At 43.2% G+C, this 17,392-nt stretch overlaps 1 protein-coding gene across 1 annotated transcript in view; it reads left to right on the top strand.

Annotated features, from left to right (window-relative positions):
- The window catches only part of LOC145418066 (85/88 kDa calcium-independent phospholipase A2-like), a 118,011-nt gene that overhangs the window by 42,509 nt on the left and 58,110 nt on the right, over positions 1-17,392 (top strand). Inside the window, exons 8-9 of the mRNA XM_080286598.1 lie at positions 7,357-7,508; positions 15,997-16,143. Coding sequence (XP_080142724.1) covers positions 7,357-7,508; positions 15,997-16,143 — 299 coding nt within the window. The remainder of the gene's footprint in view (positions 1-7,356; positions 7,509-15,996; positions 16,144-17,392) is intronic.

Below are 17,392 nucleotides of genomic sequence, written 5' to 3'. Positions count from 1 at the left end.
CCATACTCTCTTATATTCTCCTTCCACTTCTTGCTTATCATCAGACATACTCCCTCTCTTGCCCTCTCATTCTCACTGACTCCCGCGCATATACCTACACCGTATTCCCATTCTCTCATCCTTTCACCTTTCCATTTAGTTTCAGTCAATCCACATATATCCACTTTTGCATCCTCAAGCACCTGGACAATCTCTCTCTCTTTCACTTCATCATTCACTCCTCTCACATTCCACGTTCCTACCCTCAGAATGTCCTTTGTCCGTTCCTTAGTCGTCAACGTATGGTCCGTCCGGGTCCGAGGCGCTTTATTTTGCTTTTTTAGTTAGTTCTTTTTACGGGGTGGGGCACTAACCCACCACCAACCCTTTTAGTCACCTTGTACGACAAGCAGGGATACTGGGGGAGTATTCTTGATACAGGAGGCCTACAAGTTCACATGCACTTACCTAAACTTATAGTAGGTTCCTTATTTACATATGTACAATAGAAAGGGTTGATTGGAGTCTGCTACTGCTGGAAGAAGTCCCCAGCAGTAGAGGGGACGAAAAAATCGGAAAATCTGACGAATGATCAGAGATTTTCGTAAATGGGACTATTTCTCAAAACTGCTGAAATGTCAGATTTGCCGGGGAATTGAATGCCGAAGAATTGGACTTTTACTGTATACATTCGGTGATGAATTATGCAAGCCCTGCTTGGGCTTCTAACATCTCTGAAACACACTACAACACCCAACAGACCATACAGAACAAGGCCCTAAAAATAATCACTGGCTGCACTGCTACTACATCTACAGACCACCTACCCAAGAAACTAAAGTCTTCGAAGTCAAGGATCAGCTAGACATGAGAGGCACCCAAATTCTTGCTGCAGCCTCCACAAATCCGCACCATCCACTACACTACGTGGCAGCACATCCACCCACACCAAGGAATATCAAAACAACACCCAGCACAAGATATCATACACAAATATGGTCATCTCTCCCCGTTCACTTGACTCAAACCAGCTTCCAAAAGCATATCCATACTCAAATCACTTGCCGCTCCATTAAGTCACTCAAAGACAACACACAGCTGCATGCATATCCTCCTGATATCCACCCTTCTGAATTCTATCTCCTGCGTGAGGACAGGGTCTACCTGGCCAGGCTGAGATGTGGGCATCATCCAGCCCTCTTTGAGTTATCAGAAGAGGTTGGATGACTCCGTTGCTGATGCCGCTCCAGGATGCAGGACAGCACCCCATACTGTTTAAGTACATTGTGGAAGACTGCATTGCACACAATCACATGTGGCAGCAGCACAACATACACTCCTTGAGAGCTCTGTGTGAAAGCCCAGCCTCAGCCATGGCCCTCCGTAGGGAATCAGGGCTGTACAGCCAGACTGCCAAGGGAACAACTACTACTACCATCAGTTAAATATGTAGACACATACCTAACTGGCATTCCCCCTAATTTTAGTTTAATCCATGCCCAGATTTGTTATTCCACAATCATGGTTTTGGTGGTTCAGGTGTGAAAACTCAGCAGTAAACAATAATGAGCTTTGTGTGTGTGTGTGTGTGTGTGTGTGTGTGTGTGTGTGTAACAGAATTGCAGATAAAAAAAATTGTCAGTCTCATGGTCCAGGTGACCCCAGCTTCAGCTAGGTTGGGTGAATGTAAATCACTGAGGCGCTTTTTCAGTATAACAGCAACCCTAGAAACTAAACCAGGATTTTCTGGTTGTAAATATTTTCCTTAAAAGAATTTCTTTAGGTAAATTGTTGATAGCCAGTGCCCTCTTTAGACACAAATAATCCTCAGGTATAAATGACGAGTGATGTGAAGGGTGGATGGTGAACTGAAAGAATGGAGGGCAGTGGTTGATTATGTGTAAGAGGATGAGTGAATGAGAAGATCTGTGCTGGATAGAAGAGCATAAAGAGGTTGGGGATGTGGATTCTGTGACCACCACATGGTAGTGGTGAGAGTCAGGGTACAAATGCACTGGATGAATAGAAGGAGAAAAGGACAGGAGGAAGCAGTCCATACAAAGAAGAAAGTTTGCAGGAGGATGAAGAGAAAGCAGATTATGTGTGAGAAGTGGAGGAGTGATTGGGTAGATATGATCTGGAGCGGGTAGGGGAGTTTGAAGGTGCATGCAAGGTATTCACAGAAGAAGTCTGTGCAGCATGTGAGGTGGTGTGTGGGGTGAAGGTAAGATGAAAAGGGATGTAAGGAACAACCTGGTGGTGAAGAGATGAATCAAGCTGTGGTGCAGGAGAAGAAAGCATATACTGTAGTGAATGGATGGGAAGCAGAGGCATGGAGGAAGTTGAGAGATGGAATAGAGAGTTATATGTAGAGAAGAGGAGATAGGTGAAAAGATTAATAAAGAAGAGTAGGAAGAGAGTAGATGAGGAGTTTGGAAGGAATTTGAGTGTAAATTGGAGGGAATTTAAGGAAACGCTCTGGAAGGAGGTTAACCAGTGGATTGTGCAATTACCTTTTTTTATCCCACCCTGTGATGCACAAAGGAAAAATGAAGAAGAAAGTTTTTTTTCTAGTTTTTGTTTATTATAAACTTGAAGGTAAACATCCAGGGCATCATCTGGTGAAAAAAACAATCTCTCTTTCTCTTTCTGTCTTTGCGTAGGGCCATGTTTAAGTTTACATAGGGGAGTAGTGAAAAAATGAATAAAAAACACAAAATTTTTGTTTTGTTTTTGTTTATCATAAACTTGAAGATAAACATCCAGGGCATCATCTGGTAAAAAGAAAAAAATCTCTCTCTTTCCGTCTTTGCATAGCGCCATGCGTAAGTTTGTGTGGGGTGGAATAGTTAGCTGTGATGCATGGCCAGCACAGCCTGAGCTGTGGCTCGCAATCCATGGGTTAAGGGAGTAAGACAGGGAGATAAAGAAGGTAATACAGTCAACCCCTACTATTTGCGGGTTCACTTCGCAGGTTTGCATATTCGGAGATTTTTCAAGGAAATTATTTCAAGACATTTCCTGCTTTTCCCACAGCATCAGCTGTTCCAAGTGGTCCATAAATGATTTTTTCCCCAATTTTCTGTAAAAAATTCTGTCCTATACTGTTAAACTGTGCAGATACCTTCTATAGGTATGTGCTGTTCAGCACACAGCAAACTCTCATTGTCATCATCACATGGTGAGTACAGTACACAAGTATCATCCTATACTGTCCTTTAAGGATTATTAATGTGCCATAAAATGCATCTGCAGGTTTTATAGAGGGTTTGAATAGGAGTAGCTTTCTATCTATCTATTGCCAGATGCCTCAGTCCCATTCGGAGTGGCCACAAACAAATTGCCTCCATGTCACCCTGTCCCCCGCCATTTCACTGCCCTGCTCCCAAGTAATGCCCCCCTCTCTCAAATACCTCTCCACCCCATCCCTCCATCTCATCCTTGGCCTCCCCCTCCCTCTTCCCCCCTCCACTGATAGGTTTGGGCTATTTGTGGACTTCAGCATTAGCAGGGTGTTCTGGTATATAAACCCTGCAAATAGTTTTTTTTTTAATGTGTCCAATTCTGGGCATAGGCTTCACATACTGCTGCCAAGGCCCAGTAGTCCTCCTACATACCATACGCCTCAACATGTCACCACCTCGGCGCTAACACCCACCATCCATATTGAATACATGCTAGGGCTGTCTCGTACAGAACTGGTGTATTGGTATTAGCGGGGGTATTTTCACGACATGTCAGTGGGTCTTCTGGTAAATTGGTAAAGTCTGATTTTTATGAAATTCAAATCCTTAAACTGTTCCCTGCCCCAGCGGGGATTTGAACCTGGGTCCGGTAGGACTGCAGGCCACCTCTCTACTGATCGAGCCACCGCCTTGACTGTAGGGAATTGAAAGATAAAAGTGGCAGATTACTGTTGGAGAAAGGAGAAATAGTGAGCAGATGGAGAGAACACTTCAAGGAATTGGTATACTTAGAGACTGAAAGTAATGCTAATATTAATGGCCAGGGAATTGTTGGGAGAAGGATGGAAATGAGAAGGGAGGAAGAGATCAGTGGTTTGGAAGTAGTGGAAGCAGTGAAGAAGGTCAAATTGAGAAAAGCCCCATGAATTGATGGTGTGTGGTGAAATCCTGAAGCATGGAGGAGAGAGAGTAGTAGAATGGATATAAAAGATGTGCAGATATGCCTGGGAGGAAGGTAGAGTCCCAGATGACTGGACATCAGGTATAATTATTACATAATACAAAGGAAAGGGGGGAAAAGAAGTGTATGATAACCATAGGGGCATTTGACTACTTAGTGTAATGGGAAAAGTATATGGTAGGATACTTACTGACAGTGTTAAGGAAAGAGAGGAATTAGTTAAAGAACAAGAAGGTTATAGGAAGGAGATTGTAAAGATTAGATATTCATCCTAAGGTGTTTAAGGGACAAGTTTCTGGAGAAGAGAAAGAAGATTTATGTTGCCTTCATGGATTTGGAGAAAGCATATGACAGAATTGATTGACAAGTAATGTGGAAATTATTAAAAATATACAGCATAAATGGAAAGCTTTTGGATGCCATGAAGAGTATGTATGAGGGCACTAAGGCTGCAGTGCTTGTGGATAGTGAACTGAGTGACTTTTCTGTCTGAATGTTGGATTGAAACAGGTATGTGGTATGTCTCTGTGTGTCTGTGGTTCAATATCTATCTATCTATCTATCTATCTATCTATCTGTCTATCTATCTATATATGGATGGAGTTATGTTAGAGATACAAGGTAGGGCAGTGGATATTGGAATGGCCCAAATGAGAGAGGGCAGTGCTTGGAAACTTCCTGTTCTGGTGTTTGCAGATGATTCTGTATTGTTAAGTGAAGACAAAGGGAAATGGAGACGAAGGGTAACTGCAGTGCTTGGTGAATGAGTCTGGGCAAGTATGAAACAAATGAAATATAAAAGTGAATGTAGGGAATAATAAAGCTGTGATCTTTGAGAGAAATTAAGTCACTGAATGCAAAGTGAGGCTGGATAGTGAGGTAATGGAAAATATGAGTGCATTTAAGTACTTGGGTAGTGTGATGAGTAAGGTTGGAAGTTTGGAGGACAAAGTTCTTGAAAGGGTACAACAGGGAAGAAAGGTTGCTGGTTCATTGAAAGCAGTGAAAGGATACATAAAGGATGAAAGTTTGTTGGTTCATTGAAAGCAGTGATAGGAAATAAGGAAGTGAGCATGGAAGTAAAAGAGTCACTGCATGATAGTAGTGATCCCTGCTGTAACATATGTCAGTGAAGCTTGGACCTTGTTGAAAGGACACAAACAAAGAGTGAGAGCAGTGGAAATGAGTTATTTGAGAAGAGCATGTTGAGTTACATGGACAGACAGACTGACAAATGAGGAAGTAAAGTAGCATTGTGGTGTGGATCTAATAGAAAGCTTGAAAGGGAACAACAGGGAAAGAAGGTTGTTGGTTCACTGAAAGCAGTGATGAGAAATAGGGAGGTGATATGGAAGTTAAGAAGTCACTGCATGATAGTATTGTGATCCCTATTCTGACATATGGAAATGAGGCGTGGACCTTGCTAGAGGGGAACAAGTTAAGAGTGATAGCAGTGGAAATGAGTTTCCTGTGAGGAGCATGTGGAGTGATGTGGAGGGACAGGTTGACGAATGAAGAAATGATAGAACGTTGTAGGGTGGATGTGGATGTGATTGAGAAAATTAGGAGAAATACACTGAGGTGGTTTGGATATGTGGAGAAAATGGAGAATGAAAGGCTGACTGAGAGGGTGTATGTAGGTGAAGTGGAGGGAGGGAGAGGGAGGGGGAGACCGAGGATGAGGTGGAGGGATGTAGTTGAGAGGTATATGAGGGAGGGGGGAGTGAGTTGGGAAAGGGCAGTCAAATGGTGGGAGACAGAGCGACTTGGAGACATTTTGTCTGTGGCCACCGTTTGCAGGATTAGAGCGTCGGGCTGTAGATAGATAGATAGATCAGGAGAAATACAGTGAGGGGATTTGACCATATGGAAACTTTCTGAGAGAGTGTATGTGAGTGAGCTAAAGGGGGGGAGAGGGAGGAGGAGACTGAGGATGAGATGGAGAGATGGAGTAGAGAGGGGTATGAGAGAAGGAGGTGTAAGATGGGGGGAGGGCAGCAAAATGGCATGGGACTGGGCAACATGGAGATGATTTTTTTGTGGCCACCTCTTACGAGATTAAGGCATCTGACTGTAAATGGATTGATAGAAATTGACCGTTTCAAAACTCTTTTGAAAAACTGGTATTTTTGGAAATCTGGAACTTGGATTTTTTGGGATTGCACTGTAGTAATGCAGAATTTATTGTGATCTAATTGAATTAGCTCTAATGAATTTTATCAGATAGTCCACAATACCCTCTTAACCAATTCATCCCGAGTACATCATTTATATTTCATTCTTGCTATTTCCATAAAGTTTTTTTCAGCCTTGGGGAGATGTTTCTTTGGGGGATTAGCTATAGTCTTCATTTACCCCTTCACTGTATCTGGATTATCCTAAGCTGAATGAAATAGTCTGGTTGCATTAAGAAAGGACCGCTAAATTATGTCATAATATTGAATGGGATTAGGATATTCTTATGACCGCAGTTTATGTGTGATATGTGTTGCAGTTTGAATCTAAGTACTGTACATGGTTTTCACCTCTTAAATCTATCTATCTGTCAATCTATTGCCATCTGTCTTAATCCCGTAAGAGGTGGCCACAAACAAATTGCCTCCATGTCGCCCTGTCCCCTGCCATTTCACTGCCCTGCTCCCAGCTCATACCCCCCTCTCTCATATACCTCTCCACTCCATCCCTTCATCTCATCCTTGGCCTCCCCCTCCCTCTCCCCCCCTCCACCTCACTCATATACACTCTCCTTGTTATCTCTCACTCTCCGTCCTCTCCACATGGCCAAACCACCTCAATGTGTTTCTCCTAATTCTTCCTATCACATCCACATCCACACCACAACATTCCTTCACTTCCTCATTTGTTAGTCTGTCTCTCCATGTGACTCCACATGCTCCTTTCAAATAACTCATTTCCACTGCTCTCACTCTTGACTTCTGTCCCTTCAACAAGGTCCAAGCTTAAATCTGATGGCATGTTTGTTTAGTTCTTTTTACTTCTGGATGATTTTATCCAGCTTTCATGAGACTTTCTGAATTTCAGGGATTAGATATAGCTTTCATTATCTCTTTCACTTCCAGAAATCTTTTGTGACTTGAAAAAAGTCCTCCAGCAGTGGAGTGAATAAAATAAAAATGAAAAATATAATATGTATATATTGAAGGGCAATCTGATTAAAAAGAAAAACACAAAACAGAGTTGATGAGTTAATACAGCAACTAATTTATACAGGCATTCATTGTGTTTGGCTGTGAGATTAATGCTGTCAACAAGAGAGGTGAAACAGCACGGCACCTGGCAGCAGCATGCAGGATGGATGATAAACTAAAGGCTTCAGAGAGGGACAAAGTTATTTATCTTCTCCATACTGTTGGTGCTAAAAGGTAAAGTTTCATTTTCATTTCTGGTTTGTTCACCTACTTGCATTTTGTATCTAGTATAAATAGTATATACTCTGAAGTCCAAACATCCTGTTTCCAGAAACCTGCACTTTACAAAATATTTTTTCATGTACAGTAGTAGGGGGTGTTATAATGACACAAACAATGGATATTTTAAAACAAAATTTGTTCTGGGAACACAGTAAGAGCAGGTAATAAATTACAGGAGGCCCCCACATTTCGAATGGGTTACGTTACTGAAAAACCATTTGCTAAGCGATATTTCGTTGTGTGAACTCATTATAACATGGGTTTAATGGAGTTTGGTTCTAGGACCCCGATTTTCCCCCCACCCACTGTATTAACCCCCTTTTTTTACTCAGTCTGAATCAATATTTGTGTATTTTATGACTCCATTGCAGAGTCACGAGCTCGGGTGGTCTTTTTAGCCTGCTGAGATTATGTATTTCCCCCTACCGTCTTGATAGCCTCCTCCGATTTAAAAATTGTAGGGACCATTGATGGGGCCAGGCCATGATGTAGAGCTATATTGTTTGTCTTTTCACTCCTCTCGTGCCTCCTTAAAGTGTCTAATTTCATCTCACAGTAAGGCTTTTCCTGGCGGACTTGGCGACTTGTTTGCCGGGGCTTGTAGCAGAGCATTAGGGCAGCATGATGATATTTGTTGCATGTGTGGCAGCAGTTACTGTATTGTTTTGGATGGTAGGGCAGGAGTGACTGGTGTTTGTTTTCTCTGTTAGTGGTGCTGTGGTGGAATCAGCTGATAGAGAGTGTGCCCGGTTTAAAATTGCCTACTGAAAAAATTTCGTTAGTGCAAATTTTGGCGTTCGTTAGGTGAGTGAAGGGTAGTAAAACATGATCTTTGTTAAAGCAAATATTTGTTGTGTGATTGTTCGTAAAGTGGGGTCGCCTGTACTAATACAAGATACTCCACTGTATTTACTGCTAGTGGTGGTGTAAGGTATTTACTAGATGATTTCCTCATTAATTATCGGTATGATTCTGCATTCCAAAATACTTCTGTTTTCTGTAAAACCTTTGGACTAAAGCATTTTAGATTTGAGAGTTTGTACTGTAATTGTAATTGATTACTGTCATTGTTGATCAACTCTAGTCACTCTGGCCAAGCAGACCCATCGACTGCAATCAAACAACCGCCCCTGCAGGGTCATCCTGTGCAGTGCATTGATATTTCCTTGTGATTGTCGGTGCCCCACAACATTGAGACATAGGGAAAATTGCATAGGTTTCGTTGGTTGGATGCCGCATTTGCGTCTCTCCACCCAGTTATTAGGAGCACCAAAAACAGGATTCAGTTCACTCCGTTGTCAGGTTAAATGGTTGCCACCCAGTGTTATGAATGGTTTGCTGGATTACAGGAAACCAATTGGCATATCACTCAGGATAGAGCCACCTGAAGTGGCGAGAATAATAATAAAAAGTAACAGGAAGTAAAGGGAGAAGTAGGATGAGAGGAGGCAGAAAGAATGATAAAGACAATGGAAGAAGTAGGCAGCATCACATGAAGTGAGTGGTTGATGGTTGCCACCATGTACCACCAATTGATTACTGTAGTAGTACACTGTATGCATTGTACTGCATTTGGGTAATTTATTCACTGTGGTAGATGGGGGCACCCATCATCCACCCACTTAGTGTAGCAGTACTCTGTTTTTAGGGTAGCTCTACATTGATTGGCAAACCAAATGATTTCCTGCAAACCAGGAAATCATTTACAACGCTGGGTGGTAACCTTATAACTAACCAACACGTGTTCCCTGCATGACAACAAGTGGGTTGGTGGAGGGTTAATGCCCCTCCTTGGAAAACAGCTAACTGAAAATACGAACAAGAAGCTTCGGACCAGGACTGACCAACATATGATGACTAAGGACTGAACAAAGGATATAGTATGGATTGTGACATGAAATGTAAGGGGTGCAAGTGATGAGATGAAAGAGAGAGAAATTGTCCAGGTGCTTGAGGGTGCAAAAGTGAATGTATGTGGATTAACTGAAACTAAATGGAGAGGAGAGTGTGAGAGAACGGGAGTATGGATGGGGTATATGCCTGGGAGTGGATGAGAATGACAGGGCAAAAGATGGAGTGTGTATTGTTGTGTGCAAGAGATGGAGGGAGAATATAAGAAAGTATGGATCATTTGGCATAAGAATTGTGTGGGTAAGATTGAAAAAAAGTTTGAAAGGAATTAGAGAGTGTTTTTGATTGGAGATATGAATGGATAAGTAGGGAATGTGAAGGTGGATGGAGTAGTTGGTGAGTGGGGTGTGCCACCAGAAGTGGATAAGAATGGCAGTGCTCTAGGGGAAATTTGTGTTGGGAGGGGGTTGGTAATAGCCAATACCCTCTTCAGACACAAAATGATCCACAGGTATACGTGACGAGTGATGATGAGGGTGGATGGTGAACTGAATGAGCGGAAGGCAATGATTGATTATATGTGTGTGCGTGGTGGTAGGTGGGGGCACTCACCATCCACTCACTCGATGTAGTGCTGCTCTCGGGTATCTGCCCTTTCCTCTCTTCCTTCCTTCCTCCTCTGTCTTTCCTTCATTCTTTCCTCTCCCTTCTGCCTACGGGTGACTTTGCACTCCCTCTTCTGCCTATCTTTCCTTCATTCTTTCCTCTTCCTTCTGCCTGTGGGTGACTGTACACTGAGTGACAAGCCAGATGGTTTCCTGTGGTAACCATATAACCAAATAATGGTGCCTGGTGATTTAATGGGTAATTAAGATGCTCCAATTGGATTGAGCCTGTGTAGGTTTGTATCCAAGAGATGGTTGGGGTTTATTGCTCATGTAATGCCACTCAGGGATAAGTGAGGCTGGTCACTCTTATCTTAAATGTTAGAACAAATTTGCCTAGCCCTGCGCCCGTATGCTCTTCATGGGGCAACATAGGATTGGATGATGGATTGATGATAGAATGAGAAGGCATGTAATGGATGCAAGAGCATATAAAGGTTGGGTAAGTGGACTTTCTGACCACTACTTGGTGGTGGTGAAAGTCAAGGTTGAAATGGAGTGGAGGAATATAAAATGGGAAGAGCAGCAGGAAGTAGTTCTTACAAGGAGGATGGAAAGATTACAAGAGGATGGAAAAAAGGAATGTAAGAGAGAAGTAGAGGAGCGATTGGGTAAAAAATTATTTGGAGCAGATGGGGGACATGGAAGGTGTGTGCAGGATATTCATGGAAGAAATCTATGCAGCATGTGAGGTGGTGTGTGGAGCTAAGAAAAGATGAGAGGGGGTTCAAGGAACAGCATGGTGGAATGAAGAGGTGAGACAGGCTGTAGCATAAAAGAAGAAAGCATATAGTGAGTGGATGAGAAACAAGGGTGTGGAGGAAGTTGAGAGACAGAAGAGAGAGTTATATGTAGAGAGGAAGAAGTGAAAAGATAATTAAGAGAGAGTTAGAAGAGAGTGGATGAGGAATTTGGAAGGAATTTGAGTGTAAAGTAGAGGGAATGTAAGAAAATGTTCTGGAAAGAGGTAAAGAGTGTTAGAGAGGATGTTGAAGAAGTGGGGTAGAGGGAGGGGGAGAGGGAGGGGGAGACTAAGGATGAGATGGAGGGATGGAGTAGAGAGGTATATGAGAGAGGGAGTGTGTGAGCTGGGAGCAGGGCAATGAAATGGTGGTGGACAGAGGGACATGGAGGCAATTTGTTTGTGGTCACCCCTTACAGGATTAAGGCATCTGGCAATAGATAGATAGTTAAAGAAGTTAGTTGGGGAGTGAAAGATAAAAATGGTAGATTACTAGTGGAGAAGGGAGAAAAAGTGAGCAGATGGAGGGAACACTTCAAGGAAGTGTTGAACATAGAGAATGAAAGTAATGCGAGTATAAGTGGCTGGGGAATGGCCGGGAGAATGAGGAACTTGAGAAGAGAGGAAGAAATAAGTAGGATGGAAGTTGTAGAAGCAATGAAGAAAGTCAAAATGGGGAAAGCCCCAGGAATTGATGGAGTGTGTGACAAAATGCTGAAGCAAGGGGGAGAGATAGTAGTCGAATGGATGTGGAAGGTGTGCAGATTGGCCTGGGAGGAAGGTAGAGTCCCGGAGAATTGAAAGTTAGGTATAATTATTCCTCTGTATATAGGAAAAGGGGATAAAGAGGTGTGTGGTAATCATAGGGACATTTGTCTTCTTAGTGTAATGGGAAAAGTATATGGTAGGAGAGTTGCTGACAGAGTTAGGGAAATAACAGAGGAATTAGTTGGAGAAGAACAGGGAGGTTTCAGGAAGGGAATAGGTTGTGTAGATCAGATATTCATTCTTAGGTCTTTAGTGGAAAAGTTTCATGAGAAGGGGTAGAAGTTGTACGTTGCCCTCATGGATTTGGAGAAAGTGTTTGACAGGGTGGATAGACAAGGATTGTGGAAAGTATTAAGATTATATGGAGTAGATGGGAAGTTGTTGAATGCTGTGAAGAGTATGTGTGAGGGTGCTAAGGCTGTAGTGTATGTGGACAGTGAACTACTGTATGTGAATTTTTCTATTTGAAGGTTGGATTGAAACAAGGGTGTGTCATGTCTCCATGGTTGTTCAATGTGTATATGGATGGGGTTATGAAAGAGGTACAAGGTAGGTCAGTGGATGTTGGAGTGGCCCTAATGAGAGATGGCAGTATTTGGAAACTCCCTGTACTGTTGTTTGCAGATGATACTGTTTTGTTAAGTGAAGACAAAGGGGAGCTGCAAGGCTTTGTGAATGAGTTTGGGAGAGTGTGTAAGAAATGGAATCTAAAGGTGAATATTGGGAAGAGTAAAGTTATGGTCTTTGAGAGAAATGAAGTCAGTGAATGTACAGTGAGGTTGGATGAGGCGGAAATGGATTAAGTACTTGGGTAGTGTGATTAGTAAGGATGGAAGTTTGGAGGGTGAAGTGCTTGAAAGGGTACAGCAAGGAAGAAAGGTTGCCGGTTCCATGAAAACAGTGATAAGAAACAGGGAGGTGAGCATGTAAGTAAAAAAGCCACTGCATGACAGTATTGTGATATCAACTCAAACATAGGGAAGTGAAGCTTGGACCTTGCTGGAGGGACACAAGTCAAGAGTGAGAGCAAAGGAAATAAGTTATTTGGAAGGAACATGTGAAGTCACATGGAGAGACAGACTGACAAATGTGAAAGTGATGGACTGGATGTGGATGTGTTAGAAAGCATTAGGAGAAGCATATTGAAATATTTTGGCCGTATGGAGAGGATAGAGAGCAGGAGCCTGACTATTAGAGTGTACATTATATGAGTGAGGTGGAGGAGGGGAGAGGGAGGGGGAGGCCAAGGATAAGATGGAGGGATTGAGTGGAGAGGTATATGAGAAAGGAGAGTGTGAGCTGGGAGCAGGGCAGTGAAATGGCAGGGGACAGGGTGACATGGAGATGATTTTTTTTTTGGCCACCCCTTATGGGGTTAAGGCATCTGGCAATAGATAGATAGATAAATAGATTTATTCTTTCATGCTAGGCACCATCAGCAACAAAACTCCTTCACCTCTTATGCTTCTTTCTCCATGGATTTTAAAATCAGTCTTGTGAATTGGCAGCAACTGACACTGATGACTAACTGACCATGTACTTGGTGTCATCAGTAGTTGCTTAAGGTTCACCAGACTGATTTTGTTAGTCCAAGGTGAGAGAGGGAAGAGGGATGAAATGGATTTTGTTCCTAAAAGTACAGTACATTGTGGTCATTGATCTGAATGTGTCTTGGAGATTATCTCAGCTACTAGTAGATCCATCTCGGTAAAATTCAGTTTGGGTGTTTAAATACAGTGATACTGAGGTATACTGTAGTATAGATTTGGCAGTTGAGCTTTTATTACAAAATACAGTAGTCAAATGCAGTTCCTAAAATACTGGTGAACGTAATTGTTTTCAAGCAATAAATTTTGTGTATATTTAGTATCCTGAAGCTACTCCAATCTTGGTGAACTTTCTAGGAACAAGTTCAGTACACTCAAACCTCAGTCAACTTGGTAAATATAGCCCAGACATGGGCATTACTCAAACAATATGTTTACATGTATGGTTGCTCAACTAAGTCTTACTACTTTCCAAAAGTCCCACTTGTACTCCTTCTGCCCACCTTTCCCCTCATAAATGACCTTGGCTGACACCCACCATCATGTAATGACTGTAACAACATATGACAGTTAAAGACCATTAATGTAGCAGTAACAGAAGTTAGGATGTTTACCAGTATGATGATGTTGCATATCTCCCCAGCACCCTCCCCCCACCCCACACCACTGATGTTGTTGTCACAGTATGGCTAAGGGACGGTGATCTCTCTCAACACTACTGTCAATCTAACTATCTATTTCCAGATGCCTTTATTCCATAAGGGGTGGCCACAAACAAATCACTTCCATGTCACCTTGTTCCCAGCCATTTCACTGCCCTCCCCCTAGCTCACACTCCCCCTCTCTCATATACTTCTCCACTCCATCCCTCCATCTCATCCTCAGCCTCCCCTTCCCTCCCCTCCACCTCACCCACATATGTCCTCCTCAAAAGTCTCTTGCTCTCCATCCTCTCCACATGGCCAAACCACCTCAATATACAATGCTCGTCAGAAGTATCGAGCGCCCTGCGTCCCTCCTACGAAACAAACCTTTCAACATTGAAAAAACATATAAATAATGCATTTTATTTACCTTTAGTGCTTCGTAGGGTATCCTTTACGCATGTTCATGGACCTGAGACGTCTTGGAAGTGAAAGGGCGAGGTTCCTGAGGTGCTGGAGGGGTATTTTGTCCCAGGAGCCATGAATGGCAGCTTCCAGCTTAGGCAGAGAGCTCACGTCCTTCCCTTGGAGATTCTTCTTTACGAGGTACCAGAGGTTTTCTATCGGGTTGAGGTCTGGGCTATTGCCTGGCCAGTCTTTCATGAATGATACCTCGCAGTCACGAAGCCAATTGGTGACCGATTTGGGCTTATGAGCAGGTGCACCGTCCTGCTGAAACACTCGTGCACCTGTGAGCTCGAAGGACTCTGGTAAATGTTCACAAAGAAGCTCCAGATAAACGTCCTGATTCACTCTGCAGTTCTTGGGAAGCACAACAAGCTTCCCCAAACCTTTACCAGAAAAACAACCCCATACCATGAGTGAATCAGGGTGTTTAACTGTGCTTTCCACGTAACGTGGATCAAGTGGGTCACTACCTTTGCGCCGGTACACCCGTGCTCCTCGATTACAGGTAACACTAAACGTTGCCTCATCAGACCACAACACTGACAACCATTGCTTCTCACCTCAGTTAAGGTGTTTGTTAGCAAAGGCAAGCTTACGAAGTCGCTGGTAACATGTGAGAAGAGGCTTTACAGGCCTGTGACTTGTGTAACCAAGTTCATGGACTCTTCGAGACACTGTGGCACAGAAACCTCACCAAACACTTCCGGGTTGCTCTCCTTTATTTTCCTTGCACTCACAAGAGGATTAGACTCCACTGCAGGTTTTAAAACATTAACAGACCTTGGGGAAGTTTTCCTGGGCCTACTAGACTGCGGTTTCTTTGTGGGAACATTACCACTGTTTTCCACTCGAAAACGGGCACACCACCTACACACTGTCGATTGAGCAACACCAACCAATTAACTAATTTCCCTTGTTTGGTGGCCTGCCTCCTTTAGAGCAATGATCTGGGATATGATTTCACTCGATAGTTCACGGGTAGGTGCCATAACAAAGTGGCGAAAGCCAGAACACTGCGGGACACTCGGTAAAAAATGACGCAATAAGAGAGGGAGACGTAGCGGAGTTCCTCTCTCTCACGCAACCCGTAGGCAACTGAGGCAGGAACCAACCAGTGTGCAGTAAGGCCTTAGGCTCCCGTGACGTCATGCTAGCACCCCAAACATCTGGCTTAATTTTTAGTACCAAAAACGGGTGATTCTTTTTTGGCCATAAGTATTGTGAGCCCTGCCATATTTGCTCGATACTTCTGACGAGCACTGTATTCTAACACTTTCTGTCACATCCACACCACAACTCTCCTTCACTTCTCAATGTTCTCAGCACTTATGCTTATAAACTTACAACACACTTACAAACACAGGAAATTACACTGCAGTAATGCAACTAGACCTTGGTAAGAGGCAGGGGGTGAAGCGGGAGTGTGACTGTGGGAGTTGAATTGAATCGACTTCTGTATGAACGACGGGAGCCAAGTGGAGTAGCCAGTCACAGCGGGCTGGGTGCATGACATCGCTGTATGGAAATGAATCATGTAACTTTGAAACAATCCCTGTGTTACTTGAGGTTTGTCGTAGAGTAGGTGACCATGTAGCTTCAAAACCGCGTTACTCAGCGCCATGTTAATCGAGGTTTGAGCTTGCACTATTCTGTAAGAACTGGATTATTGATGTTAATAAAGTCTTCCATGTATGCCCATTAGTGGAAAAGAGGATTAGGTACTTATGATGGTAAAATCTCTGTGCTGGTCCACAGGTGTCATGTGAAACTGGCATCATGCTCAGATGGGTGTGTGGAGGAAGGCAGCTTCAATGGAGTACCTCTCTATGAGAAACCCCTTCTCCGGTCTCGCTGGATCCTTGATGAGCAGCTGTCACGCACACAAATAGCAGAGGCCATCAGGTATAGTTAAGTCATATTTACAGTTTTTAAACCACTTCATTGGGATGATATACTTTTCATTTTAATCAGGCTGCCACCAGGCAATTTTATTCAGTTTAAGGGAGTTCTCTTGTAGTCTCTTCATCCATCTATTGCCAAATGCCATAATCCCACAAGGGATGGCCACATATTGCCTCTGTGTCACCCTGTCACCTACCATTTCACTGCCCTCCTCTTAGCTCACACCCCCTTCTCTCATATACCTCCCCACTCCATCCATCCATCTCATCCTCGGCTGCCCCATCCCTCTCCTCCCCCTTCACCTCACTTACATACACGCTCCTCATTAGTCTCTTGCTCTCCATCCTCTCCTCATGACAAAACTACCTCATTGTATTTCTCATAATGCTTTCTATCACATCCACATCCACACCACAACATTCCTTCCTGTCCTCATTTGTCAGTCTGTCTTTCCATGTAACTCCACAAGCTCCTCTTAACCTCTGAAGTGCCAACAGGATCGATCGATCCTTTTTTAGGAGTACGCAAGATACTGAATATGATCAATTGAGGGGCTCAGGGAAAAACTGGGGAAAACATGTTCTACCCTGATTGTGATGTATATCCCTTTCAACCAATCAGAACTAAGTGCTGAATAGGCAGGAAGGAGGGAGGGGAGGAATGAGGGAGGAATGGGGTGGGAGCACATGGAAATGAGAGTCGTGCCGCCTGGAAGGGTAACGTTTTTCAACTTTGACGTTCTATAGCCCATGAACCAATTGGTCTAAAATGCTCTGGTTTTGGCACAAGGTATGTAGATCCAAGCTCTAAAACTTGGGCATAACATTTTTTACCTCTGCAAAAGTCGAAAAATCAGCTCCATATACCTGTACAGATTTCCACGCCGGTTTGGTTGATCGAATTGCGTATCCTAGGGGTTAAATGACTCATTTCCACTGCTCTCACTCTTGACTTGAGTCCATCCAACTAGGTCCAAGCTTCACTTCCATATGTTAGAGTCGGCATCACAATACAGTACTATCATGCAGAGACTTTTTTACTTTCATGTTCACTTCCATATTTCTTATCACTGCTTGTAAAGAACCAGCAACCTTTCTTCCTTGTTGTATCCTTTCAAGCACTTTATCTTCCCGATTTCCATCCTTACTCATCATACTACCGAAGTACTTAAATACACTCACATTTTCCATTTCCTCATCTTTCACCTCACTGTACATTCAGTGACTTAATTTCTCTTGTAAATCATAAC

This window comes from Coenobita brevimanus, chromosome 112 (assembly GCF_032717465.1).
Source record: "Coenobita brevimanus isolate Jiangsu-jjx chromosome 112, ASM3271746v2, whole genome shotgun sequence".
NCBI classification, from domain to species: domain Eukaryota; kingdom Metazoa; phylum Arthropoda; class Malacostraca; order Decapoda; family Coenobitidae; genus Coenobita; species Coenobita brevimanus.
The sequence above is the reverse complement of the archived record's forward strand: the minus strand, read 5'-3'. Positions and strand labels throughout refer to the sequence as shown.